The following is a 25,999-nucleotide window of genomic DNA, read 5'->3' on the forward strand; positions in this document are numbered from 1 at the left end:
AACCTTTAAAACCTCCAAGGGCCTGAGTTTATATCCCCAGCTCCTGTGTAAAAGCTGGGTACGGAGGCATGAGTCGGAAACTCCAGTGCTAGGACTGGGGAAGCAGATCCAGCCCAGGGTCTTGCTGGCTGACACCCCAGTCTAGCCAACATGGAAAGCTCCAGGTCCAGTGAGAGACCCTGCCTCAAAAGTAGGACAAAAAGGTGATTGAGGAAAACATCTCAACATCAGCCTCTGGCTGCCACATCACACACACACACACACACACACACACACACACACACACACACACACACACCTGCACCCACGCATGCATGCACGCACGCACGCACGCACGCACGCGCAAACGCACGTGAGCGCACAGAGTTGCAGTCCTAAAATTTCCACGCTGAGTACAAAGAAGCTGCATGAGGATTAGCTGGACAGACAGACAGACAGGTTGGAGGACAGTGGTGATGTGGGCAGAAGCTTGGTGGGGAGGGCTTGGGCTTTTCACCCCCTTAACAGGAACACGTCGTCCTGGTTTGTTCTGCCTCTTCATAGCAGATATAAATTTATTAACGATGCAAACCATCCCAAGAAGCTTCCCAGCAGCTCTTCACCCTCCAGCTTTCTGAGCTGTCTGAATGCCCAGGCTGGCCTGGGCCTCTTCCTGTTACTGCTACACGCTTCTGTGAGGAGCTGGTGCTGACTCAGCAATCTCCCCCACCCCCACCCCCCAACTCTTCATCTTTCAGGGGACGTTGAAGACGAGCTGCTGCATGCTTACAGCAAGGTCTACACATTTGATACGGCTCTTCTCATGGTGCGCCTGGCAGTCCTGGTGGCAGTGACACTGACCGTGCCCATCGTGCTGTTCCCGGTAAGTACATGGAGTTCTGAAGGATTGGGGCAATGTTCTGACTCGGTGTGAACTTAGGTTTCTATGTGCTTGCAGTTCTGGGTCCTGGCCCATTATTATTTTCTCATAGAATGTAGGTCAACTTAAGGTTGACCAGATAGATAGATGATAGATAGATAGATGATTGATAGATAGCAGTGTTGCTGCTTTTAAAGTATGAGAAAAATACATGAATTCAAATTTATTTTTTTATTTATTTTGTGTTTGGTTGGGTGTTTTGTTTTGTTTTGGTTTTTTTATGTATATGATACACGGTAGCTGTACAGATGTTTGTGAGTCATCATGTGATTGCTAGGAATTGAACTCAGGACCTCTGCTCCCTCCAGCCATGCTCTCTCCGGCCCAAAGATTTATTTATTATATATGTAAGAACACTGTAGCTCTCTTTAGATGTGCCAGAAGAAGGTGTCAGAGTTCTTTCTTTCTTTCTTTCTTTCTTTCTTTCTTTCTTTCTTTCTTTCTTTCTTTCTTTCTTTCTTCCTTCCTTCCTTCCTTCCTTCCTTCCTTCTTCCCTTCTTCTTTCTTTCCTTCTTTTCTTTCTTTCTTTCTTTTCTTTCTTTCGTTCGTTCGTTCGTTCGTTCGTTCTTTCTCAAGACAGGATTTCTCTGCGTAGCCCTAGCTGTCCTGGAACTCACTCTGTAGACCAGGCTGGCCTTGAACTTAGAAATCCGCCTGCCTCTGCCTCCCAAGTGCTGAGATTAAAGGTGTGCGGATGGTTGTGAGCCACTGTGTGGTTGCTGGGATTTGAACTCTGGGCCTTCGGAAGAGAAGTCAGTGCTCTTAATCGCTGAGCCATCTCTCCAGCCCCATGAATTCAAATCTTAAAAAACAAAAACAAAATCAACAAAACAAACCCCCAGAGCTTGGGCTCTTATCTATAAACTAATAAAATATATAGACGTGCTCTGACTCTGGAAATGAGACACTGAGTCTTGCTTTGATGGTATTTCAGTTTGTGCCTCGATTTGTGCTGATGCCGCATCTGCAGGTCAGTTATTGACTCTGGCATCTTGATGGGTGATGGGAAGGAGACCCATTAGATAACATATTGGAAGAGATTGTTTTTTTGACCTCTCCCCCAAAATGGACACGTGCCTTCTGGCATTTGGGATCCCTGCTCCTTGGCTTAATCAGGGTATCGCTTTGTCCTGGGTTCACAGCATTGGGCTGGTGCGGGTGAGGATGTGAGCCGCACCCAGGGACAAACACAGGTTTTCACCTCCCTGCCAACTCTGTCCCTTTTGTAAACATTCAGTTTACTCATCCATTTTAGCGATGTAAAAATAAGCGACTCAGTAGCCAGCCTTGCTGTGTACAAAATGTTCTGCACAGGACTCGGCATAAGCGAGCCACTTAAATAATGTGCCGTGGTCACTTTAAGTGCAGCTTGTGTGCTGAAAGTGTATTTTGGCACATTCCTTTTCCATGAGCACATGAAACCAAATCCCTGCCACTATCGTGGCTAGCACTTGACACTTAAGTAACGCCTGGCCTCTAATATATCAGCGAGCATTCTGCAGGTCATATGTGGAACTTTAGCTTAAAATGAACTCAGACTTGAGAGGGAAGTTTTGACGTACCAGAGACACCTGCATTGTTGTTTAATTATTTTGTGCAAGGGAATTTGTTACATACTTCTACTTAGCTTTACACAGAGGCCCTTAATACGGTGTTTTTGAGCCATGGTCTCCAGAGATTGATGGATGTGGCTGTGGTCATTTGTCTAGCAGATAACTGGTGAGCTAATGCTAGGCTTGATGCCAGAATGGGGAGTTCTAGCTAGCCTCGAAAGATATTACATCTTGAAAATCCAAACCCCCCTGAGAAACTCTTACCTTGTGTAAGAGCGAATGTCCCGGGCTAGATCTGATCGTCGGAACTATAGTTGTTTGTCAGTGTGGGATGCCGTTAGGATCCAAATTGGGCACAAGAACCAACATCCAGAAAAATAACTAATGCCCACCCTTTCCTGTGTAGCCTCACTTATAGTATACACTTAGCAGTATAACATTGTGCACAAGATGGTCTTTCACCGCCACAATTACAGGTAAATGTTAGCAGCAGTCTCAGACAGAATAGTGGCCGCACAGAGGATGAACCAGCAGTGTTGGATATGAAAAATGGTTTTTTTTTTTTTTTTTTTTTAGTGAATCTTGCCTTTCCTGGAATGTATCAACTGATTTTCTGGTTTATTCATGTGCCATTAACCCCATGGGAACATGGATCTGGGTGACGGTGACAGAGAAAGAGGAGTGGCGCCTGCCTTGCCCCAAAGAAGTTCTAAAAGGCCAAATTCTGATGTGTTTTTGACAGGGTTGTGTTGCTTGTAGTTTTAAAGCCACGCTACTCCCTTTGCCCCGAGCTGCGACTGCGCTCTGGCACCTCCCAGCTTACTTTTTTTTTTTCCCTCCCTGCTTAGCTCCGCCAAGCCGCCAACACTGTCCTGGCTCCTCTCTATCCTCCGGGAGTCAACAGCTCCACTAGCCCATTCCTGTGACCCTTTCCCCAGGAGGGATCTTGTTACCAGCCCCACCAGAGACCTTTGAATCTGTGGGTGAAAAAAAACACACATTCAGCTAGTCACTTTACAGCTTGCCTCTCGTGGAGCAATCGCTGGGCACTGAATTTCCCGCCTGGAAAGACATGCCCTCATCAATTCATTATACCCCATCTCTCCGCCACATCCTTGGCCACCCGCTCCTAGCGGAGGCCGCTGGCCCTAGCTGTCCTCAAGACCTTACATGACTGCAGGGTCCCTTTTCCTCCAAGGCATGACAGAAAAGCTCCCTCTCTTTCCTGGCATCCGCCTTTGCCGCGTAGGATTCGGAAGTCCCACCTGTACCTTCTGCCCAGCAACTGGCTCTGAGCCTTCTTTGTTGACAAAATCATGAACCAATCAGAGAACCAGACTTTCGTATCAGCACCTCCCCCTACAGAGTTGTTATGGATAGTGTTTTTATTTGCTTCTTGTAACTTGAGGGCAGGACTTCTGTGAATCAAATACTGGGTGTGGCTCTCCTGGATGCCACATGGCTCTCTTGGATGGCGATCTTTGCATTCAGAAACATCTGATCACCAAGAAAGGTCTTTGATTGGCCTTCATATTCCCACATACAAGTAACGAAAGAGACCTAGTCTGGGTTCGAGTCTACTAGTTTTCCCTACTGTTTTGCATTCTTTCCCTTGCAACAGATGGTAACCAGGCTCTTTATTAGACGACAGGATAAGAGTTTGTCTGCTCCATTTTCTCCTATCCCATTTGTCATCTCAAGTTAGGTTGGGTCTGTTCTTCTTAGCGCAGGTATATAGGAGCCGTTTGTGACGTCTGCTGGGCAGATGTGGAGGCCAAATTAACTGAGGCTAACCTTCCCTTAGCAGCTTCACATGAATCTCCTTAGGCACGGGGCTGGTGATGGTGATGGGGTCCACTATGGAATGCACCTCCTTCCAGAGGATGGATGGCGACATTCATAACTGTGCTTCATGCAGTCAGGTTCACACGTTACTAACTAACCACAGAGAACAGAAAAGCAAATAACCTTTATAGTGTATCCTAAGTGGACAGGCTTATGTTCTATCTATAATGCGTTCAGAAGATCACTGCCCAGGCTCTCTATCCACTTCTATTTCATTTTCTCACAGAGCAATCGTCCCTTCTGCATGTACCGCTTTCAGGTCTCCTGTTCTGAGGCGTGAACCGACACAGGCATGCCAATATGGTGGGCACTGGCAGGAAGCCCAGTAGAGTTGGTATTCCGAAAATGCTATGCCCAGGCAGCCTTGTAACATGATGGAGGAGTCATTTCTGCTCAGTGGGAGAATCCGCACTTATTGAGGGTATCAGTCAAGGCTGTGCCAAATCCATGACCTCCACACTGGGCTGGAGACACTGTAGGAACAATGGACTTTCTGCCTAAAACTGCATGGAAACTTTTAAAGTCATTCTGGGTCAGGGGCTCTGGCTGGTGCTAGGGGCTTCCCCGACCTGCCTCCCACCCACATTTTTATATCTCTATCCGCTTGCATCCGTAGAAAAGGGGGCACATGGGTAAGGGGAAGAGCCCCAGGGCCTTGTGGGTAATAGGATTGAGTTGCCTCTTTGGTCCTGACATGGGTAAACGGAGCTGCCCCAGCTGTTTGGATCTGCTTTCTCTTAAAGGTGGCTCTGTGACATGGAATGAACAAGCGTTCCCTTCTAACCTTTTCCATGGCCTGGCACACTCTCAGCAGGCCTCCTTCCTGGTGCTGTTGCCCTCTTCAGGAGGCCATTAACTCTTTATGTTCCTCTTGTTCCTTCAGTCCTGAGAAGGAATTTTCCTCCGCTCACTCATGGTGAAAGCAAAGCCCTCGTTGTTCACTCCAACTTTGCTCTATTTATTCTTGCTTTTCTGTCTTCTTGGTTCGGTCGGCCAAACCTCAGTCTACCACGTGACCTTAGGAAACTGGGTCCATTCTCAGACACCCTGAACATACAGGATAGCCCGTGACTCGGTTTTTGGTTTGTTTCTTTTCTTCTTGGTTTGTTGTTGTTGTTGTTGCTGTTGTTGTTTCCAGTGCATCATTTTAACAACAAATCAAAAAACAAAAGCTTTGTGTCTTCAGGAACCACGGGTCTACTACATTCAGCTCACTTCCCAGAGTCAGACACACCCTTGAGCAACACTCGCCACTAGAGAAAACTTATCACAAGCCCACAGGCTTGTGGACAATATCAGACAGACATTCTTCACAGGTCATAAAGTAGGCTGTCGCAAAGACTTGAAGGAAAGGGGTTGAACTCTCTCGATTTCCTCTTCCTGCTTCTCACAGTGAACTTCATATTTTTTCCCTATTCCAACTTTTAAATCCTTTCACAAAGTCACTGTTAAGCCAGTTGCAAGACTGGACTGTGTACTTTGCCACTCTACAAATGGAGTTCCCTTTGACCCACACAGATGGCTTTAATTTTCCGGTATGGTATGCAAGGAATGCCTCAGGAGAAACTGCGGGCCGTTTAGCTTGCGGTTTTTTTTTTTTTTTTGGTTTGTCCATACATACTACAAAATGGAGTTCTCGTTTGCTGTCTCTGCTGTAAGCTCCCGTCTCAACACCATCCTGAGCATTCGGGACTGAGAATCAATTACGGGAAGCTCTTGCTAAACTGAAGGGCTTATACATCGTAAGGCAGATAGAGTCATTCTACCAAGTCCAAAAAAAGTGGCTTCATAAACAGATGCCAGAGATAAGCATGTTTCTGTGTTGGGCTCTCTGTCCCTTTGTCCTCAGTGGCCTCTTTATCTCCTGACACACCATTTACTTGGGCTCTGCAGCAAATGGAGCCTCTCTTGAGCGTTTGCATCCTTCTTTCAGCTGCTGAAACGGGGCTGGAATCTGTCGAGAACCCCCAAAGGGAGTGGAAAGATTCCTGCTGTCAGTTTAACTCAGCATTTACTGAGTGCCTGCTATGTGCAAATGACTGAGGGAGGGCCTCTGAGGAATGCTGAGGTTATTAACTTCTTGCTTGCCTTTTGGGGATCTGTAATCTATTAATGTGTGTGGGAGGAAGGAGGGAACACAAAAAAGTATCACATTTTTTTTCTTTTTCAAAATACCAGTGGAAAAATGTTAAATAAAATGGAAAATTAGGGAAAAGCCAGGTCTCTAGAAATTGCTTTACAGTCTGTGTAGGTCACCTTGGCGTCTTGTCCTTGATGCTTAGCCAGTCTAATGAGAATAAGACACACTTAGCTATCAGCGAGGACTTCACTGCCTCTAAGTTGCTCGAAGCTGTTACTTTATCTCTTCTGCCCAGGATTATTTTTTTTTTACGTAGAATACTAAGATTCGAGAAAGTGAACGCGTGATATGCAACCAAGGAAAATAATATCACCCCTAGACATGAAAAATCGGCATGAAGTTTGCACAGCGTTGGGAATGGACTTAATTCTGCTCAACTGTAAAAAGTTAGAAGCAGTTAGGATGATAAGCGCTATGCAGTGAGTGTTTTCACACAATGAACGTGAGAAAAAAAATCAAGAGATTTTTTTTAAGTGTGTAGGCTTGTGTGTGTGTGGTGGGTTTAAAATAAAAACAAAACGCATTAGATTAGAATACTTAAAGCCGTAGCAGAGATCAAAAACAGAAGTTAAAGAAGCGACTGCGCCTTTGCACACCCTCGTTGCAGATCCGTACTTCGGTGATAACACTGCTGTTTCCAAGGAGACCCTTCAGCTGGCTGAAGCATTTCGGGATCGCTGCAATCATCATCGCACTCAACAACATCCTGGTCATCCTCGTGCCTACCATCAAGTACATCTTTGGATTCATAGGTAAGTCTCAGAAAGGCTTTTGTTTGGCCTGCTCAGACTTAAGACCGCCTTACATGGCAAATTCGGAGACAGAGCAGTGTAGACAGGGCTCCCAGTCCCCTTTAGGCTAATAAGAACCCCGCCAGACCCTGCTGGGTTCAGGGATTGCGCAGGCAGTGCCCTCTCGCTCCCAACTGATGTTGGGAGTCACCTATAGCCATTTGGTCCTCGGGCCTTTTCAAGAGATTAGGAAACTGAGCCTCAAAAAGCCAAGTCCCACACCTTTTGATGGACACTGGATTTGGGCATGCGTAGTAGCTCTGTCTTCCACTCAGGATTTGGGCATGTGTAGTAGCTCTGTCCTCAATGCCGAATTTGGGCATGCGCAGTAGTTTTGTCTTCAAGAGACCAGTAAGAACAGATGTTGACTACCAATGGCTCTCTGGAGTCTGTGTCAAATCGGGTATTCAGGATGTTCTTAGAGGACTAGGAGGCTGATAGCCCAAAACATCTTATTTCCTTTAACCACAGGGTCTGTTAGTACATTTAATTTCTCAATCCAGGCAAAGGGTTTATTGGACTTTAAGGGCAGAATAACTTTCAAGAGAATCAGGTGTGGGCAAATTGCAAAGTAAGAGCGGACAGGAAGCATGCATGGTGTGTTCAGCCCTTGAGTTTGTAGTTATATTGCTAAGTCTTTAGCAACTTGTATTGCTTGGCATCTCAGTGCTTTTTATGGTTATACTTATGATGCTATGATATGAAGCATATTTTAATTTTCTCTATAAAGACAATTATAGAAAGAAATAATCAGGATGACCTATGGCTTAAATGTTGCTTTTAATGCTAAGAATACCAAGATAGCATTATATCTGTTTGTCCTGAAGCCTGGGCCTCCAGAAACCTTCTTTTCTAGGACAACCAGCCTTGGGAGACTATTAACCCACCCTGCATCTCTTTCCTCAGGGGCTTCTTCTGCCACCATGCTGATTTTCATTCTTCCGGCTGCGTTTTATCTCAAGCTCGTCAAGAAAGAACCTCTAAGATCACCCCAGAAGATTGGGGTAAGTAAGACTTGTGATATCTCCTCCTATAAGTATCTCTTCAGCACTCAAAAGAGTAAGCCAGAAAACACACACGATTCAGAAAAACGAAGCAGGAGACAAGACAGAAAAGCTGAGGCGGGGTAGAGAGGGTCTGTGACCATCCGAGGATTCTAGGGTTTCTCTCCTTCAAGTAACAAATATCTACATATTTTGTTGAGTTCTCCTGTGTGGTAAATGCTGGCATGGTAAATTCCCCTCAGGCATGCATGCCATGTACACTCCGATGTCCAGTGCCAGGTTGTATATGATTTGTAACATAATGAGGTACTAGGTTCCTTCACCGTGGTGGGGTAATGCCAGAATTTCAGCCCCTTGCGAATTGCTTGACTCACAGGGGCAAAGATGGCCTTCATTTCCCTTCTACCTATTTATTATCTATCTCCCTTATATTCATTTCCCTATAGGCTCTGCTGTTTGGATTACAATATAAAAATTGGGATCAATCATTTCCCAGTTAATCTTTTCAGATGTAAAATATCATCTTACTGAACAATGGAGCACACATTTTCTTTCTATGATAAATACTACAGAAACACACACCACAATCGATATTTTACCATTAATTAAGTATTATCAGTTAAAATCAGTCTTCTATCGAGGCTTGAGAAGTATACTTCCAAATGCAAGTTTGGTCCTTGAAGTTCATTCATTTCTTGGGGTGCTTAGGGACACAAGGGCAACTGTGTGCTCCACCCTGCCCAGGTGTCCGCAGCAGCGCCCCCAGGGGAAAGTACTCACCTTGGCTGTGACCCATTGTCATTTGGACCAGCTATAAAGTGGGTCAAGTTGTCTCCTAGACCGATGCTAGCGACAGCTTCACCTGCCGCTCCTCAGCAGGTAGAATTAGAAGACGGATCTGTGTGGTATATGTAGGAACACTTCCAGTTAAAACTTCTGAAATATAGATGTGCTCTCAATATTCCTACTTACAAAGATACCCATACTTGCTCCTTTTTTTCAGAAATGACCAACACACACTGGGCTTCCGTTTTATCCGTATGGCTTATCAATTGTGTCACACACACTACTCTTCCTATCTGAGGGGTCATGAGTGTTGCCTACATCGTTCAGTCTTTGCCATTTAGTTTTTGGCAACGCCCATATTTTCGCATGCTGTGACTCTCTTCTCCACCCGTACGCCCGCCACGTGTTCACATTTTCTCTCCTTTCCCAGTGAGGGTCCTACATTGACTTGCCATTTTTCCCTGAGAATATACAAGGCACAACACCACCCCGGGACACTGTCCTAAAGCAAGCTGTGCTGCTCCTTATCTCTGCCCCTCTCTCTAATGTACTCCTTCTGAATTGCAGGCTTTGGTCTTCCTTGTGACTGGAATAATTTTCATGATGGGAAGCATGGCGCTCATTATACTTGACTGGATCTACAACCCGCCGAATCCCAATCACCACTAATCCCGGGAGACGCGTCTCCCCTGGAAACGGCTGAAATTGTCTGAAGGACATTTTAGTTGTCTTGATTGGGATGTTAGTCTGAGGAATTAGCAAGATTCCAAAGGCCTTTTTCTAGCTCTATCATGGGATACTTGTGGAAGAGAAAATTATGGGTTTTCTTGGGAATGGTTTTGTTGGGAATGGTGAAGGATGCATTAAAAATTCTGTGGCACACATTTTAACCCAGGCCGTGCAGTGCAGTGTGTGATGCCCGAGTTGTGTTTGCAGCAGCTGTGCAAGCTGAATCCTGTTGGCTGCGTGTGTTGGTCAGCAGACAATAGCCTGTCTGTCCCCCCATGCTCACTCCACTTCTCTTCACCCCCAGATTAACAGATAATTCTACTCTCAGAACATCAGACAAAGATCTCCTGGTTGGCGAAGCTATCGTCACTTACGGCCATCTCTCATTCTACACCAACGCTAAGGGTCGGTTGACTAGCTGAGGCAGGGGGATATCTTGGGAGCTGTCCCTGTGAGGATTATGAATGACGGATGCCAGTATAGAATACTTCATTTCAATACTCAAGGAATAGTTTGCCCAACCTGCTTATTACACCGAGTTAGTGAATTTTCATTCTTTTTATTTTTTGGTATGGCAAATGTTCAAACATCTCGCTAAACATAGAGGGGGGTTATTTAGTTATCAAGAAACAACTACCAAAAAGGAATGCTTTTTAACATCTGCATTTTCATGTTGTTTCTGATATCTTTGTTCCACTTTGTCTTTGAACAAGGCTTCCCCTCTCGTCTTCTGTTCTCACTCTTCGTAATTTTCAGAAGACCACAGTCCGTGTGGAGACACATTACCCAGTATTGTTTGATACGTCTCTATTTGATAAACATTCAGTGCAGGAAACTGTGATTTTTGCTATATGTTTGTGTACATAATCTCATTCTGTAGTTATCAGAACGTTGACATATGGTACATTGGATTTTTATTTTTTACATATGTAGTTTTTTTTCTTCACAGACAAAACATTTATATCATCATGGTGGGGCAGGGAATTAAGCTGGTGGGCTCAAAAATCCATGGGTACTTATCTGTCCATTGGAGACATCTAAAAATTAAAATCAAAGTTGTGCATAGTTTGGTAATGCTCTTCACTGTTTACAATGCTATAATCATCTCAGCAAAGTAGCGAAGGAAGGAGCTCCTCGTTTGTAAATAATTTTCAGTGCTAACCACGGTGTTTGAATTTAACATGTCTAGAATAGGGTTTAGTTCATTTTAGTTTACATAGGAACTTGGTGACATTCATTTGCCATTAATAGAACATCGTGTGGTTAGGAATAAATGCACCAGCAAGGACCCAAAACCACATTGCTCACATCCATGGACGCTTACACGGGATGGAGTTCAGATTCCGCTCACTGCCTAGAATCTCTGGCATTGACTTTTTTTTCAATTACTGGTTGCATATTTTACATTTCAGTTAGAAAGTGAAGTCTGAAATGCAAGTATCCTACAGGTAGTGATAATACTGTCACACACAGTTTTTACAGTGTGCCTAAGAAACATATATTTGTTTACTGTGTCATTTTCTGGACCTTAAGATTATACAATGGTGAGTTTTGTGATAGAAATTGAGCATTACTAGAAACTACCATAACTTCGGAGTTATTATCATTTGGGAGGGAAAAAAAATCACCAAATAGGATCTTTAAGATGTCTTTCTATTTCCATTCATCCAAGAAATAAACCAAGATAGAAAGCAGAAAGGGTATGCTACAAATATTAAATATATTTCATCTGAACATATTAAATGTGAATATAAAAGATTAATCCAAAAATATTGGAAACCTGTGAAATCTGAATGTCTTTCGAATCTTTACACTTAGAGCGACTAACCTGGAAGTATCCACTTGTGTAGTTAGATATTCAAGAGCAATATCACAGTGCCAAAGACTTCATTCACACAGCACCGCTCATTTGTGTGGCCGTTTTCAGGATTAGCGTTCACACAGACTCCAGGGCAGATACGCAGAGTACCGTTTTCTGGTAAATTTAACCCATTTGTAAACAGATACAAATTTTATTTTCTTACATCATTTATAAGACGGTTCAATGTACTGGGGGGATTTTTTTTATTACAGAATGTGTATTGGTATATAATAAATAAACTTTTCAACTGATGTGCTATGAGCTTCTTTCGTGAGTTATTTGTACATGACACAAAATCAGAAGTGTGCATACTGCCTGTCTTAAATCGGTGCCTGTCTTAAATCGGTGCATGTCCACTGTGCACATGCAGGAAGTTTCCTCATCTCCTGAAGATAAAGAGCACAGCAAAGCCTCCATCTTACACATTCTGTTGCTGCTATTACAAATTACTGCACACTTAGTGGTGCAGACACATCCAGAAAATCCAAAGCCAGACTTGCTATCACATGCCTGTGACCCAGCACTGGGAACCAGAAGTGGCAGAATTGTCAGTTGAAGTCACCCTGGGCTGCACGGTAAGGCACAATCTCCAAAAGTCATGGGGTATAAATACTTTATTACCTCAGAGTTAAGGAAGCGGGCAGTCCTCAAATCAAGGTCCTGGTGGCTCTGCCTCTTTCCGGAAGTTCTAGGGGTGAACCTAATATATTTCCTTGCCTTTCCCAACTTCTAGAAGTCTCCTACAACCCTTAGCACATCACCTCTTCCTCCATCTTCCAAAGTTCACAATGAATGGTCTTCTTTACTCAAATCTGTCCCAGATCTGCCTTTCTATCTTGCCTGTTTTGGTCATCATCTCTGTCTGTCTCTGTCTCTGTCTGTCTCTCTCACTCTCTCTCTCTCTCATTCTCTCCCCCTCTCCCTACTTCTCTCCCCTCTCTCCCCTCTCTCTGTCTGTCTCTGTCTCTCCCTCCCCTCTCCCCTGCCCCGCCTCCTCCCTCTTCCTTTAGATCTCACTCTCTCAGGTGCACCTTACTCCCTTTAAGGATCCTTGTGAATGTACGAGGCCCGTGTAGATAACACCCAATCGCATCTGTGACGTCCCCTGGCCCAAGCTACAAGGACTAAGACATGAACATTTCGGGAGGAGGGCCATTATTCTTTCTTCCACCACCCCAACACACATGAATTTCCCAGCCTTTACCACAGACTAAGCTCGGATTCACTTGTGTGCCTGAGGCAGATACAGATTACCCTAGATATTGCATATGTCTCTGATGGATGTAACAGGAAGTGAAAGATATATTTTAGAAAGATGATCCTAGCCACTGGCTGGAGAATGGAATGTGTGTGTGTGGGGGGGGGTGGCGGCTAAGATGAAGAAAGAACCTATAGGGGTGTTGTGAGCCCCTGAGAACAGCAAGATCTATTTTTCCCATTGGGAAGTTCGTTCTGTCTTACACTAGAGAAGCGCTTCTGAAGGGGAGTCTTGAGGTTCCACATTTCCATGGACCGTTTTTTTTGGGGGGGGTTGCTTGTTTGCTTGTTTTAACCTTGAATCATCCATTCCCCCCATCATTTTATTTTTTTAATTTTATTTTTCACTTTACATCCTGCTCACTGTCTCTCTTCCCCCATCCCTCTTCTTCTCTGAGTGGGTGGGGCCCCGTGGGTATCCCTCCACCCTGGCACTTCAAGTCTCTTCGAGGGTAGGCGTTTCCTCTTCCACTGAGGCCTGACAAGGCAGCCCAGCTGGTAGAACATATCTCATGTACAGGCAACAGCTTTTGAGATAGTTCCCATTCCAGTTGTTCGGGACCCACATGAAGACCAAGCTGCACATCTGCTACATATGAGCAGGGGGGGGCCTAGGTCCAGCCCATGTGTGTTCTTTTGGTTGGTGACTCAATCTTTGAGAACCTCAAAGGTCCAGGTTAGTTGACTCTGTTGGTCTTCCTGTGGAGTTCCTATCCCCTTTGGGGTCTGAAGTCCTTTCTCCTATTTTTTTTTTCCATAAGCGTATCCAAGCTCCATCTACTGTTTGGCTGTGGGTGTCTGTATCTGTCTGACTCAGCTGCTGGTTGGAGCCTGTCAGAGGACATCATGCTCCTGTCTGCAAGCATAACGGGGTATCATTAATAGTATCTGGGATTGGTGCTTTCCCACGAGATGGGTCTCAAGTTGGGCTGGTTATTGGTTGGCCAATCCCTCCATCTCTGCTCCAGAGTCACTAACCCACCCACAAGACTTTCAACCCTGATTTCCTTAATTTTATTAAAGGGAGGAATGCAAGCTAATCCTGCGATGTGTGTGGTACTAAGCTTTTTTCACGTCTTGGATGCTAGGAGGCATCTCGTGGGTACTTTTAGGCAGTTCTACTTACCCAAACTCCGAATGTTCTCTAAATATGAGTCCAGAGTGTAGTAGAGATACCAGCAGGGTAAAGGGACATCATAATGAGAGCAGCGGCCATATTGCTAAGTGCTTCTGCATCAAGAAGCACTAAAGACAGAAAGATAATTCTGTGAAAAAACATAAGCACCTGTGATTCTTTTCAATAATTTATTTTTTATTTACTTGACATATCATAGCTCCTTCCCTTTTCTCCTTCCAGTCCCACCCTTCCAAATATCTTCTCCCATCACCCCTCCCATTCTCCTCAGAGAAGGGAAGCCCACCTTGGGTACCACCCCACCATGGGGTATCTAGTTCCAGCAGGACTAGGCACAATTCTTCTCACTAAGGCCCAACCAGGCAGTCCACACCAGGGAAGGGAATCCAATGGCAGAGAACAGAGACCAAGACAGCCCCCGCTTCACTTGTTAGGGGATTCACATGAAGACCAAGCTGCATATTTGCTACAAGTGTGTAGGTGTCTAGGTTCAGTCCCCGTACACTCCGAGGTTGGTGGTGCAGTCTCTGTGAGCCCCATGGGCCCAGGTTAGCTGACTCCATGCGTCTTACATCTATGACTCTTAAGCAGCAATTAAACACTGACGCATAAGAGTTGTACTTTACATATGAAAAATCTGGGCACTCTTTAACCAGTGTATTTATATTTTCCTTTTACACGTATACAGGGGGTTTAAAGTAAAAACTCTGTCTAATCTTCTAAAAGTCCTCTTTCAGTAATTAGATCATTTTTCTTCTAAATAGCATAAAGCTCCTAAAATGTTATGCTAAGTTAATCGTCTAGCCTTTGAAAACGAATGTCAAGAAAGAAATCTTGGAAACATTTTGAGATGAAATAACACAGTAACTATAAGGAAACACTAGCACAGAAGTCTAAGGATTCCTGGTGGAGATCAGAAAGAAGTACAACAGTATCCTCAAGGAATGAAAGAGAATTGGCATGTGACTTCTATCCCCAGCTAAAGTATCTCAGCCAGCAAATTAAAATAGCTACACTCCCCCCAAAGGAGACGCAAAAAGAGCTTGTCGCAGACCTTCTGAAATTATTAACTCTAAGAATAATAAAAATTTAAAAATAAAAAAGACGTGGTTTAATCAGAAATTCAATGATAAAAGGACAAATGTTAGAATACAGGAAAGAAGAAAAACAGGAAAAGCAAGAAGTTCAGGTGACTGCAATAAAGTATCTCTTTTTTCCACTGTGAACTTTATAAATTCATAGTTTGTGGGAAAGAGTCTTACTGTGTAGTTCTGGCTGCTCTAAAACTCACGGTTTAGAGCAGACTCACTTCAAACTCACAGAGATTCGCTCTGTCGCCTCAGTTCATAAATACATTTTTAAAAAGATTTATTTATTTATTTAATGTAAGTACACTGTAGCTGTCTTCAGACACACCAGAAGAGGCATCAGATCTCATTTCGGGTGATTGTGAGCCACCATGTGGTTGCTGGGATTTGAACTTCGGACCTTCGGAAGAGCAGTCGGGTGCTCTTACCCACTGAGCCATCTTACCAGCCCCCATAAATACATTTTTATTAAAAAGTAATCATCCTCTGATCCTTCAGACAGTTGGTAGGGAAGGTAAAGGTTTGAACTCGAGGTGATGGTTTACATTGCATTCAATTTGGATGATATTCATAGCAGGAGATTGTATTAAATCACAGATAGAGACATAAAATACACATAAACACAACATATAGAACCATTACTTTATAGCAGCAATACAAAGACATATCCAACATCATAAATAAATAAATTCAGGGGATTACAAAAATATATTTAGATAACCCTTCTGTTTTCTTGCCTGTACATTATTTTATTATCTGTCATGGGACGGATAATAAAATAGTAGATTATGGCACTGACACATTAGGTACTTTATTCGCCAGCATGATTTAAATATTCCAATCTATAGTGACTGGAAGAGTATAAAAAACTACAACCTAATAATATGTGCTATTTGGAAGAAATTGACTTCCAATTCAATGGCCTGTGCAGATAGGGAGAAAGAGGTTTAAAAAATATATACATATAAAAATTAATGATAGAAAAGTGATGTTTGTATTAATTAGGTGGCAGAAGAGCAAGGCATATTTTTTTTCTGGTTTTGGTTCTTCGAGACATGGTTTCTCTGTATAGCCCTGGCTGTCCTGGAACTCACTCTATAGACCAGGCTGGCCTTGAACTCAGAAATTCGCCTGCCTCTGCCTCCCAAGTGCTGGGATTAAAGGTGTGCACCACCACTGCCCAGCCTAAGGCATATCATTTTGCCTCTTCTGTGTATATAGTGATGAAAAAGATCACCTCAACAAACAGAGAAGACCATCCCAGAACAGCCTAGCACACCCTACCCCAACAACAACAGAACTGAAGACCCTTCAAACAAAAATTGACAGAGAGAAAAAGAAACCAACCCACAATCACTACTGGGGACCTCTCAAAAGCTGATAGAATCACTAGACAGAGTCATCAGAGGGCTATTAGATGGCTCAGTGTGCAAAGTACTAACTGTGCAAATATGAGGACCCAAGTTCAAATCCCAGCGTTCACATAAATGGCAGGTGGTCACAGTGTCCCATCTGTAATTCCAGTACTGAGAAGTCTCAGAGGATGGTTACCAAGGGCAAACTGGCTAGCTAGACTAGCTGAGTCAGCCAGCTCTGGGTTCAACCAAGAGAACCAGCATCAGTGAGTATGGCCAAGAATGACTGAAGAAGACGCCTGCTGTCAACCATTGGCCTCTGCACACATGTGTCCACAGAGGTGAACGAACACACAGCTCTGTGCACACACGTGGATGTACAAAAAGAGAAAGAAGGAAAATCAGAAGATAAGAGAAGAGCAATCAACCAACAGATTCTGACTGGTAGGTGCAGAACATTCTACTGTCGATAGCAGGAAAAACTGGGTTTGAGATTCTCCTCGAACACTGCTAAGGTGGACACAAAGTTCAAAAGAACGGAATTCTACATGGCGTGTTTTCTGGCTGCAATGGAAGTAGTTAGAAGCCAACAACAGAAGAGCAGTGGAGAAATCTCTAAGTACACTGTAGCTGTCTTCATACACACCAGAAGAGGGCATCAGATCTTATTATAGATGGTTGTGAGCCACCATGTGGTTGCTGGGATTTGAACTCAGGACCTTTGGAAGAACAGTCAGTGCTGTCAACCGCTGAGCCACCTCTCCAGCCCCCTTTAGCTTTTTGCAGCACGTTTATCACATACAGTATAAAACAAAAGCAATAGAAGATCTCATGAACATTGAACAAAATGCTAACTTGTGCTAGTTAAGGTTTGATTTTAGGATTTATTTTTATTATTATTATTATTTTTATTATTTTATCCATAGGTGTGTGTGTGCGTGAGGATGTGTTGACTGACCTCCTGCAAGTGCCGACTGTGTTGTCGTCATGCATGCTTCCTTCAGTGAACCGTAGGTCAGGTCCACTTTGCGTAGAGAATGCTCCAATTACCATGGGCTACAGGTGTCAAAGGGCTAAGACCACCTCTTCCATCTCTTGGTCATGTGCCTAGAAGTGGGACTCCTGGGTTACATGGCAAATTCCATTCTAATGTCTTGAGCAGTCTCTGTCCCATCTTCTACAGTGACAGTGCCACTTCACACCCACAGCAACTTGGTTCCTCTGTATTCATAATTTTAAAAGTGTCGAATGGTAATGATATGTATTCCATGAACATTTTCTTCAAGCCTTTCCTAATTCCCATAGCTTTTGCTATAATGTCTTATTCACACCACAGCAATGTATTTTGACCTCGCCTTTCATATCCTTTTTTTCCCCTCCATGCCCAAGGACATCAAATCCTTGTGTTTTAAACTTTAAAGTGTATCTAAAATATTTAGATACTTGCCAGTAATTTGTTTCTGAATGTGGTGCTAAGAAGAAATCTTTTTTTCCTCCAGAAATCAGATGTCTTTCTTTGCTTTGGGAGTGCCACTTCTGTCCTATAGAATTCCTTCACAGGGAAAATAGTTCCTCTGCAGTTATGAGTGTGAGTAGAAATAACCACGCGGTCTTCTCCAATCCTTCAGCAAGCATATAATTGAATGCTGTCAGTGGGCGAAGCCAATCACGATCCCAATTACACCCAAGAAGGGATTTGAAGTAAACGAGAACACAGAGGCTTCCTATGAAGAGATTAAGATCAACTTGGGAGCTATAAAACAGGCAGATAATTACTTAATGGTAATAAAGAACATGGAGAGCATCAACACGAGCTGCACACGTGCGCGGGAAGTGCTGTGTCATCTGTTGTGGAGCAGAAGTAGCTTCCTGGGAAAGGAAATTGGAGTGATATTCAGAATATGGAGAAGGGCATGTCTTGGCTATGAACTATGAAAGCTTGGAAACTGAGGGCAGTGAGGAGGAGGGGAAGAAAGGAGGGATAGACAGAGAGGACGGGAGGAAGGGAAGGAGAGAGACAGAGACAGAGAGAGACAGAGACACATACATACATACATACACACACACACACAGAGAGAGAAAGAGAGAGAGAGAGAGAGAGATCCCATAAAGAGACTGCTCAAATGAGCAAATCAGATTGTCTAGAAAAGAGGCTATGGTTAAACATAAGGCCTGCAAACCTTACAAACAGAAGCTGCCCTGGGTAAAACGCTGATCCCACCACGTCCTGCCTTTATTAAGCCTGACAGGCTTTGCTACACTGTCTGTGCCTCATCCTTCCTACCTACAGATTTAACGTAACTGCTAAGAGTCCCTGTCTATAAGGTTGTCCTTGACAATCAGATAAGGAAGTACATGGGAGGACTAAATTCGGGGGTTTCAGCTCAGAACCCTGGGCCTGCACACTCTACATCTCAAAGGATAGCTTTGTGGTCATTTCTACCCAGCATCTGAGCTTCACAGAGCCTGAAGGCAGGCTCTGGTACCTCTGCACAGAGTTCTTATCTTGCCAGTGTTCCCTCGACTCTCTTCTTATCTGTGTTGGTTGCTTTTGTACTGCTGTAGTTAACACAGTTTCTAGAAACAGCTCAGGAGAGGAGACATTGCTTTTGCCTCCTGGATTTATAAGGTTCAGCCTGTCATAGTGGGGAAGGCATGGATGACCAGATCAGTTCACTGCATGGTGAGTCAAGTAGTAGAGACTGGAGTGAGGGATGCCACCCTCTAGATGTCTTCCCTATTTTACTCCTTTTATTCTGTCACGTGGGACGGTGCCATTTACTTTCAGGGACCTTCTATTCCCTCTCAGTTACATCTGCTTATAAATGACCTCACAGACACAAGTTGCCAAGTTCCTAGCTGACTCTAAATTCCATCAAGTTAAACAGAAAGCTCTCCTCAAGATAAAATAAAACAAACCTAAACAACCTTGTATTTATATTCTGATTTTAAATGTCCAAATATAAGTGGATGTGTGATGAATAATTGTGGGTTCATTTCAATATTATTCCTAGTATTTTCTCACGAATCAAGATCCACTCTTGTTAAGCAGAAGTACATGCAAGTCTAAAAACCAGGTGTTTGAAGCAGTGCAAAAGAAACCTTCAGAAGAATGCAATTGTTTTTATTTAGAATGCTTATATTTAATTACATGAAATTAGACCCGATACTCGGCATTGATTGGTTTCCTTGTAATACATTATCAACTACAATAATGAGATTTAGGCTTTCTGTCCTAAAGCCAAGATCCCTGGCATCATTTTTCACTCAAGAGCAAGATGGAGAAGAAAATCGGTCCTTCTTGGATAACATCCAAAGTAGTTTAATCCCTGAAATGCCAAAAGAGAATGGCTACAGGGCAAGAAGGACCCAGAGTAGAGCAGCTGCAGTCTATCCGCTGGAAAGAAGTAAACACAAGCGGAGCTTCAGATGGTGCTTAGACTGGGTCTGCAAGCGCTTAGCATGCTTTGCAAACGCAACTCAGTGAAATCAAAGGCGAGCAGAGTCAAATGTTTCCAACAATCCAAAAACAAACAAACAAACAAGAACTGTACTCTTAAGGCAGGAAAGAGAGAGTAGGTAGGGAAGAAAGGGGTCGACCAGATGGCTGGGAGAAAGAAGCAAAGGTGGGAAACCTTGAGATGGCTTCTGAAGAGTAAGGATATTGAGAGAGACAGCAGGGAAGCCACCATCTAAAGTCGGGCCTCCCAGCCCTGATGCTCTGAGAGCATTTCATAAGAACTCGGTCACAAGAAGATGTGAAAGTGGCCAACGCCTGCCCTGTGTCTGCTTTTTCCCATCCACAAGCAGTGCTGGCTAGTAACAACGAAATAATAGCTAACGTGGGACTGGTCATCACCTCCTTTATTCATGTTGTGCTGTGCTAAACATATTACAGCCGCTTGCCAAGTCTGAAGGATGCACTTGAAGTTCCCTCTCCCAGGTGACTCTAGGTTGTGTCAAGTTGACCAAAAGTAATGGCCGAGAGACATGGCATATGCATTCCTAACAATAAAATTATATTACTCAGTATAGATCATATATAATTGTTTGGGAGAAATTTTTTACTTTTGAGGATTCAGTCATTAATATGGAGAACAAAACCAAGGTAAAAATCATCCCTGTCAGCCGGGCTGTGGTGGTGCACGCCTTTCATCCCAGCACTCTGGAGGCAGAGGCAGGCAGATTTCTGAGTTCGAGGCCAGCCTGCTCTACAAAGTGAGTTCCAGGACAGCCAGGGCTACACAGAGAAACCCTGTCTCGAAAAACAAAAAACAAAAAAACAACAACAAAAATATCATCCCTGTTTACTTCATTAAAATCTGAATTATTGCCTTCAGGTGGAGCCTCGTCTGTGACATGGTGGCCTTCCTGTCTCCAGTCCCACCTCCTCGAATTTCGCTGTCATCGCCATGGTGTTACCCATAGTAATTAGTTCATAGCACAAATCACCTGGGCAGCCACTCGCTAACCATCTCAGTAAAGCTGTTGTCCATCACATGGTCAGAGCAGGTAGGTATATACCACTCATTTCCTCACCTCCAGCCAACTTTCTTTTTTTTTTTTTTTATTTATTTATTATATGTAAGTACACTGTAGCTGTCTTCAGACACTCCAGAAGAGGGCGCCAGATCTCGTTACGGATGGTTGTGAGCCACCATGTGGTTGCTGGGATTTGAACTCTGGACCTTCGGAAGAGCAGTCGGGTGCTCTTACCCACTGAGCCATCTCACCAGCCCTCCAGCCAACTTTCTATACAAGGCTACAACTGCCAACCCTCCACCATCTTCCGTCCCCTAACATATCACCCTCGTGAGTAGCAGCTGCCATTGTAGAAGTCACCAACCTTACACTTACACAACTTCCACATTAGCTCTCCGACAGCCTCTGCTGCTCCTGGATCCTGCAACTGCCCACCTAGTACACTTTATATGAAGGACTCTGCTAATTCCTCACCAGGGCTCTTTCAGCTAACTGCCAATGCTTCATGGCTTCTCTCCTCTCAGATTGGTTTTTGCCAGAAACCTTCTGGGACACAGCCTCTCTTTGTCTCCATATACCCAGCGCCTACTCCCTTCAAATGTATTGCCCATGCATGCAGCCTTTTTGACCAACTCAAACCCAGTTTCAATCAAGTCACCCCACAGTGACTGTACTGTATGACCCCTCATGTAGAGGTTAAAGTGTGAACTAAATAAAGCCTCCTTTCTTCCTCTGGTGTTTCACTGTAGCACCTGAAAGGTGGCTGTTACAGTCGCCCCTGTCTTCCAGCCAATCGAAATTAGGGAAGACCAATTTGGTTTGCCTTTTTTTGAAAGAGGTGGTGGGGGTAAGGCAGCTGAAGCTATAATGGACATACTCTGTTCTAGTTCGTGATGGTTTGAAAATGCTCAGCTCAGCTCAGGGAGTGATACTATTTGGAGACGTGACCTCCTTGGAGGAAGTGTGTCACTGTGGGCGTGGGCATTAAGACCCTTCTCCTCGTTGTCTGTAAACCAGTCTTCTCATTTCTGCCTTCGAATGAAGATGTAGAACTCTCAGCTCCTCCTGCACCATGCCCACTGGGATGTCACCATGCTCCCACCTTGATGATAATGGATTAAACCTCTGAACCTGTAAGCTAGCCCCAATTCAATGTTGTCTCTATAAGAGTTGCCTTGGGCATGGTGTCTGGTCACAGCAGTAAAACCCTAACTGAGACACAGTTGGTTTGTTTTTCTGGCTCCAGCAATGACAGAATGGAGTCCAGGCCTCCTTGTGTCTGTCTGTCTGTCTGTCTGCCTTCTTTTTTCTGTTGAAAATTATGTTTTTTTTTTCATACAATATACTCTGATTATGGTTTCCTCTACTTCTACTCCTCTTGTGTCCTCCTGTCCTTCCCACGCCCCTCCCATCTGGATCCGCCCCCTTTCTGTTTCATCAGAACCCAAACGGGTTTCTAAGGAATAATAAAATACAGTAAGATAAAATTTTTTAAAAGTCAGAGTATGACAAAACAAAATAAGAAAAAGAGACAAATAAGAACACAAGGAGGCACATCTAGACACAGAGACGCACACTTTGCACATCTAGACACAGAGATGCACACTTTGCACAGACAGGAATCCTATAAAGACCCCCAAACCAGAGGCCATAATACACACAAAGAACCTGAAAGATTAAAACAAAAACAAAGAAAAAGGGGCTGGAGAGATGGCTCAGCGGTTAAGAGCACTGACTGCTCTTCCGAAGGTCCTGAGTTCAAATCCCAGCAACCACATGGTGGCTCACAACCATCCGTTACGAGATCTGGCACCCTCTTCTGGAGTGTCTGAAGACAGGTACAGTGTACTTAAAGCATACAATAAATAAATAAATCTTAAAAAAAAACCAAAAAAAAAACAAACAAAAAAAAAAAACAAAGAAAAAAAGCACCCAACACCCAATTTAACATCATGAGACGAAGAACCTCCAAAGATCTCTAGGGTTTTGCAATGGCTATCATGAGCGCCAGCCCTGTTGTGTCTAGAAAGGGACTCTTTGGTGTCCCTCATCCCTTCTGGCTTTTATCCTCTCTCTTCCTTCTCTTCCCTGCATTTCCCTGAGCCCTGAAGGGAAGGTATCTAAACATCCATATATTCTCTCACTCTGTGCTTTGTCTGGCTATCTCTGTACTTGTTCCCATATGTTACCAGAGGAAGCATCTCTGATGATGGGTGAATAAGGATGGATCATTTTCCTTTTGGGGGACATGGAGAGTCAGGACCCAGACTTGTCTTGAACTTGCAAAGTAGCCAAGAGTGACCTTGAACTTCTGTTCCTCCTGTTTGCACATCTGGAGTGCTGGGATTCTAGACGTGTGCTACCATGCCTCTCTTTGTCTAATTACCTGTCCAGCTGGCATAGTATAAACCAGGCTAATTAACAGACACATTCAAGGAAAACATGGCATATGATAAGAGGAAATTACTAAGCAAATTATTTTCTTCTGCAGGAACCATGTCAGGTTCAAGTTAAATTGGGTTTGTGGGTTTTTAAAATGCGTTCTGGCACCTTGGGGTGAGGATGTCTCTTTGCTTACAAGCCTGTTTGCACACGCCTGTGCATTAGCAAACTGTGCTAGATGCTTGCTGCTGGAGTTAACACAGCATATTTGATGGAGCTGTCATGTCTGGAAGCAGGAGCTTCCTCTGCTGAGGCTCAAGGCACGTAGCTGCTTGCTCCAGTTCACTTCTTCCTTCCCAAAAGGCTTAGCGCATCAAGGAAAACGACAGCTCATTTTTCAAGAACTTGGACGTGTCAGAGTTGGCAAGAATGAGCCTGTCTCCTTCATGAAGGCCGACTCCCTGGTTCTCGATTCAGTTTCATTTAACCACACAAATATTCATCATTTGACTAGGGCATAAAAGACCAGGCAGGATGCCCTGGAGAAGAAAGGCACGCAAGCAAATAGTACAGAGGTATATTACAGAAATACCTACAAAGCAAAGTGGCATCGTGAGAGATACTTGAAGTGCTAAGTGGGTGTGTCCTGGAGGATGCTCTGCTAGCGGGGGTGGGGGTGGGGTGGGGGTGGGTGGGGGTGGGGGGGGATGAGGTGGTACACCTGTGCACAATGCTGCAGTCAGATCATCTGCATCTTCCTCTGGAGAAGGAGGCAACTCACCCAGAAGCTCATTTCCAGCTGGAAAATGGGCGCGTCTATCTGTTATCCTGTGTCAAAGACTTAGGTTGAGGAGTACATCAAAGATTTTGTGTGCATTTACTTAAGACAGCTCCTGGAAGGCAGCATTGCTTGGCAAGCATTGAGTTCTTTTACTTTGTTATGGAAGACAAGAGATGGGCAAGGAAAGGATGAGCTGGGGACCATCCCGAAGGGAAGTGGTGTCTGCAGGGGCAGAAATGGGTGGGTAAGCCTGGGATTTGGAGCCCTGTCTCTTGGGTCCAAACACTGTTTCTGTTGTAGAGGAGCCGGTGTTAAGTTTACGGCCTCAGATCCCTCATTGTCAGAGGAGGCTAATGAGAGGTCCTTTGCCATAGTCCTTCCCCACAGATTAAAAGGCTTAGCTTTTATGAACCGTGTAGACCTGTTCCTGGCACACCAGGAACACCCAATAAACACTAACCAGTTCTTTTTAGCCTGCTGAACTATTTATCACAAAGGGCCATGGCCAGAGGGCGTGCCACCGATGCCCCAGACCCAGGAAACTAAGCCTGCCTTCCCAGGCTGAGCAAATTGAGACCCAGAGTGCTCCAAAATCTTGGTGAGCATCCACAGAACATCCTCAGTGGGAAATGCCACAGCAGGGAACTTTGTTTCATGCACACACACACAAAAAAAATTACTTTAAAATTTTGTTAAGCTACATCCGTCCAGCGTGCAAAGGTAGATGATACCTACATGAATTTCAGGTTTGGTTTACTCCCACCCCATCATGGATATGCAAAGATGTCTGAAACCCCAAATCTATAAATTCTGGAACATTTTAGATGAGGCTACTCAAACCACACTAAGGTAAACGGATCTTCCAGGTCTGAGAAATAGCCCTCTCTGTTGAGCTGAGTGTCCTGTTCAATGGATTCTTAGCAAAAGATGAAGAGCAGAGATGGCCTGTTCCCTTAGACTTCCTGTTCTTTGATTAACACACAGAGACTGTCTCAATTCCACCATGCTTTCTAGCACCACCCCGGAAAGGTGACCACCCTGGAGCGTCTGTCCACAACAGACATGGCTGCTTCCTCCTCTCTGGTGACTGAAGATGTGGTCGTAGCATGGTTAACAAAGAGATGGCTTAGTGGCAAGAGATGAATTTGAGAGATGGTACCCCCGAGTTCTCAGGAACGGTAGATCTCGCCTCCGCTAAATAGTGACAGGAGAATTTGGGCTCAGGGATAAGGGCTGTGCATGGACAGGCCCTGCTTGGCTGATGTCCAGAGGCTGGCTGACAAGAGGATCCTCCCCAGAAGAGAGTTTTCCAAGAGCCCCCCTCTCCCAATGTAACCTCCAGCTCGCTGACGTGTCTCAGGGAAACCCTCATCTTTTGAGAGTGATGGGTGGGTGGCTGGGATTAATGTTTTCCTTTCTGTAAACGGATTGAGAGAAAAACCCATTCTACTTGGTTTGGAGAAGAGGAAATGCAAAGAAACTGGGAGAGCCATATTTTGAGAGTGTGCACATGCATTAGAGGACTGTAGTGAGGAGGGCAGTACATATTATAAAATATGTAATATGAGGGTAAAGAAAAGGAGGTTGGGGGACCTTGATCTACTCAAAACACTGCAGGCACAGATTGGTTTACTGGGTGCTCCTGCCTGAGACAGTGTGTTAGTCAGTAGACAGCATGTGACAAACATAGCCAAGAAAAACATCCTTAGATGCAGAAACACTCACTTTGCAAGAGTGTAGTCCACAGTCCCTTGGCTCCATTGTCTCTGGGCCTGTGGCATGGTAGACCATGACAGCATCCAGCAACTCAAAGAGCATTACCTCATAAAAGCCAGGAAGCAGTGGGGAGGGAGCTGGGGACACCACAGACCCTTTAAGGACCTCCCAATGA

The 25,999-nt window shown here is 44.3% G+C and overlaps 1 protein-coding gene across 4 annotated transcripts in view; it reads left to right on the top strand.

Moving 5' to 3' along the window:
* Slc38a4 (solute carrier family 38 member 4) overlaps positions 1 to 11,884 on the top strand; it is a 61,295-nt gene extending 49,411 nt beyond the window's left edge. For all 4 annotated transcript variants that reach the window (XM_021182869.3, XM_021182870.3, XM_021182868.3 and 1 more), the window contains 4 exons: positions 738 to 862; positions 7,065 to 7,209; positions 8,155 to 8,252; positions 9,606 to 11,884. In XM_021182869.3, the coding sequence (XP_021038528.1) occupies positions 738 to 862; positions 7,065 to 7,209; positions 8,155 to 8,252; positions 9,606 to 9,707 (470 nt within the window). In that variant the 3' untranslated portion in view covers positions 9,708 to 11,884. The remainder of the gene's footprint in view (positions 1 to 737; positions 863 to 7,064; positions 7,210 to 8,154; positions 8,253 to 9,605) is intronic.
* The last annotated feature ends 14,115 nt before the right edge of the window (positions 11,885 to 25,999 follow it).

The sequence above is a fragment of the Mus caroli genome, unplaced genomic scaffold (assembly GCF_978045245.1).
Source record: "Mus caroli unplaced genomic scaffold, Mus_caroli_1 scaffold_16, whole genome shotgun sequence".
NCBI classification, from domain to species: Eukaryota; Metazoa; Chordata; class Mammalia; order Rodentia; family Muridae; genus Mus; species Mus caroli.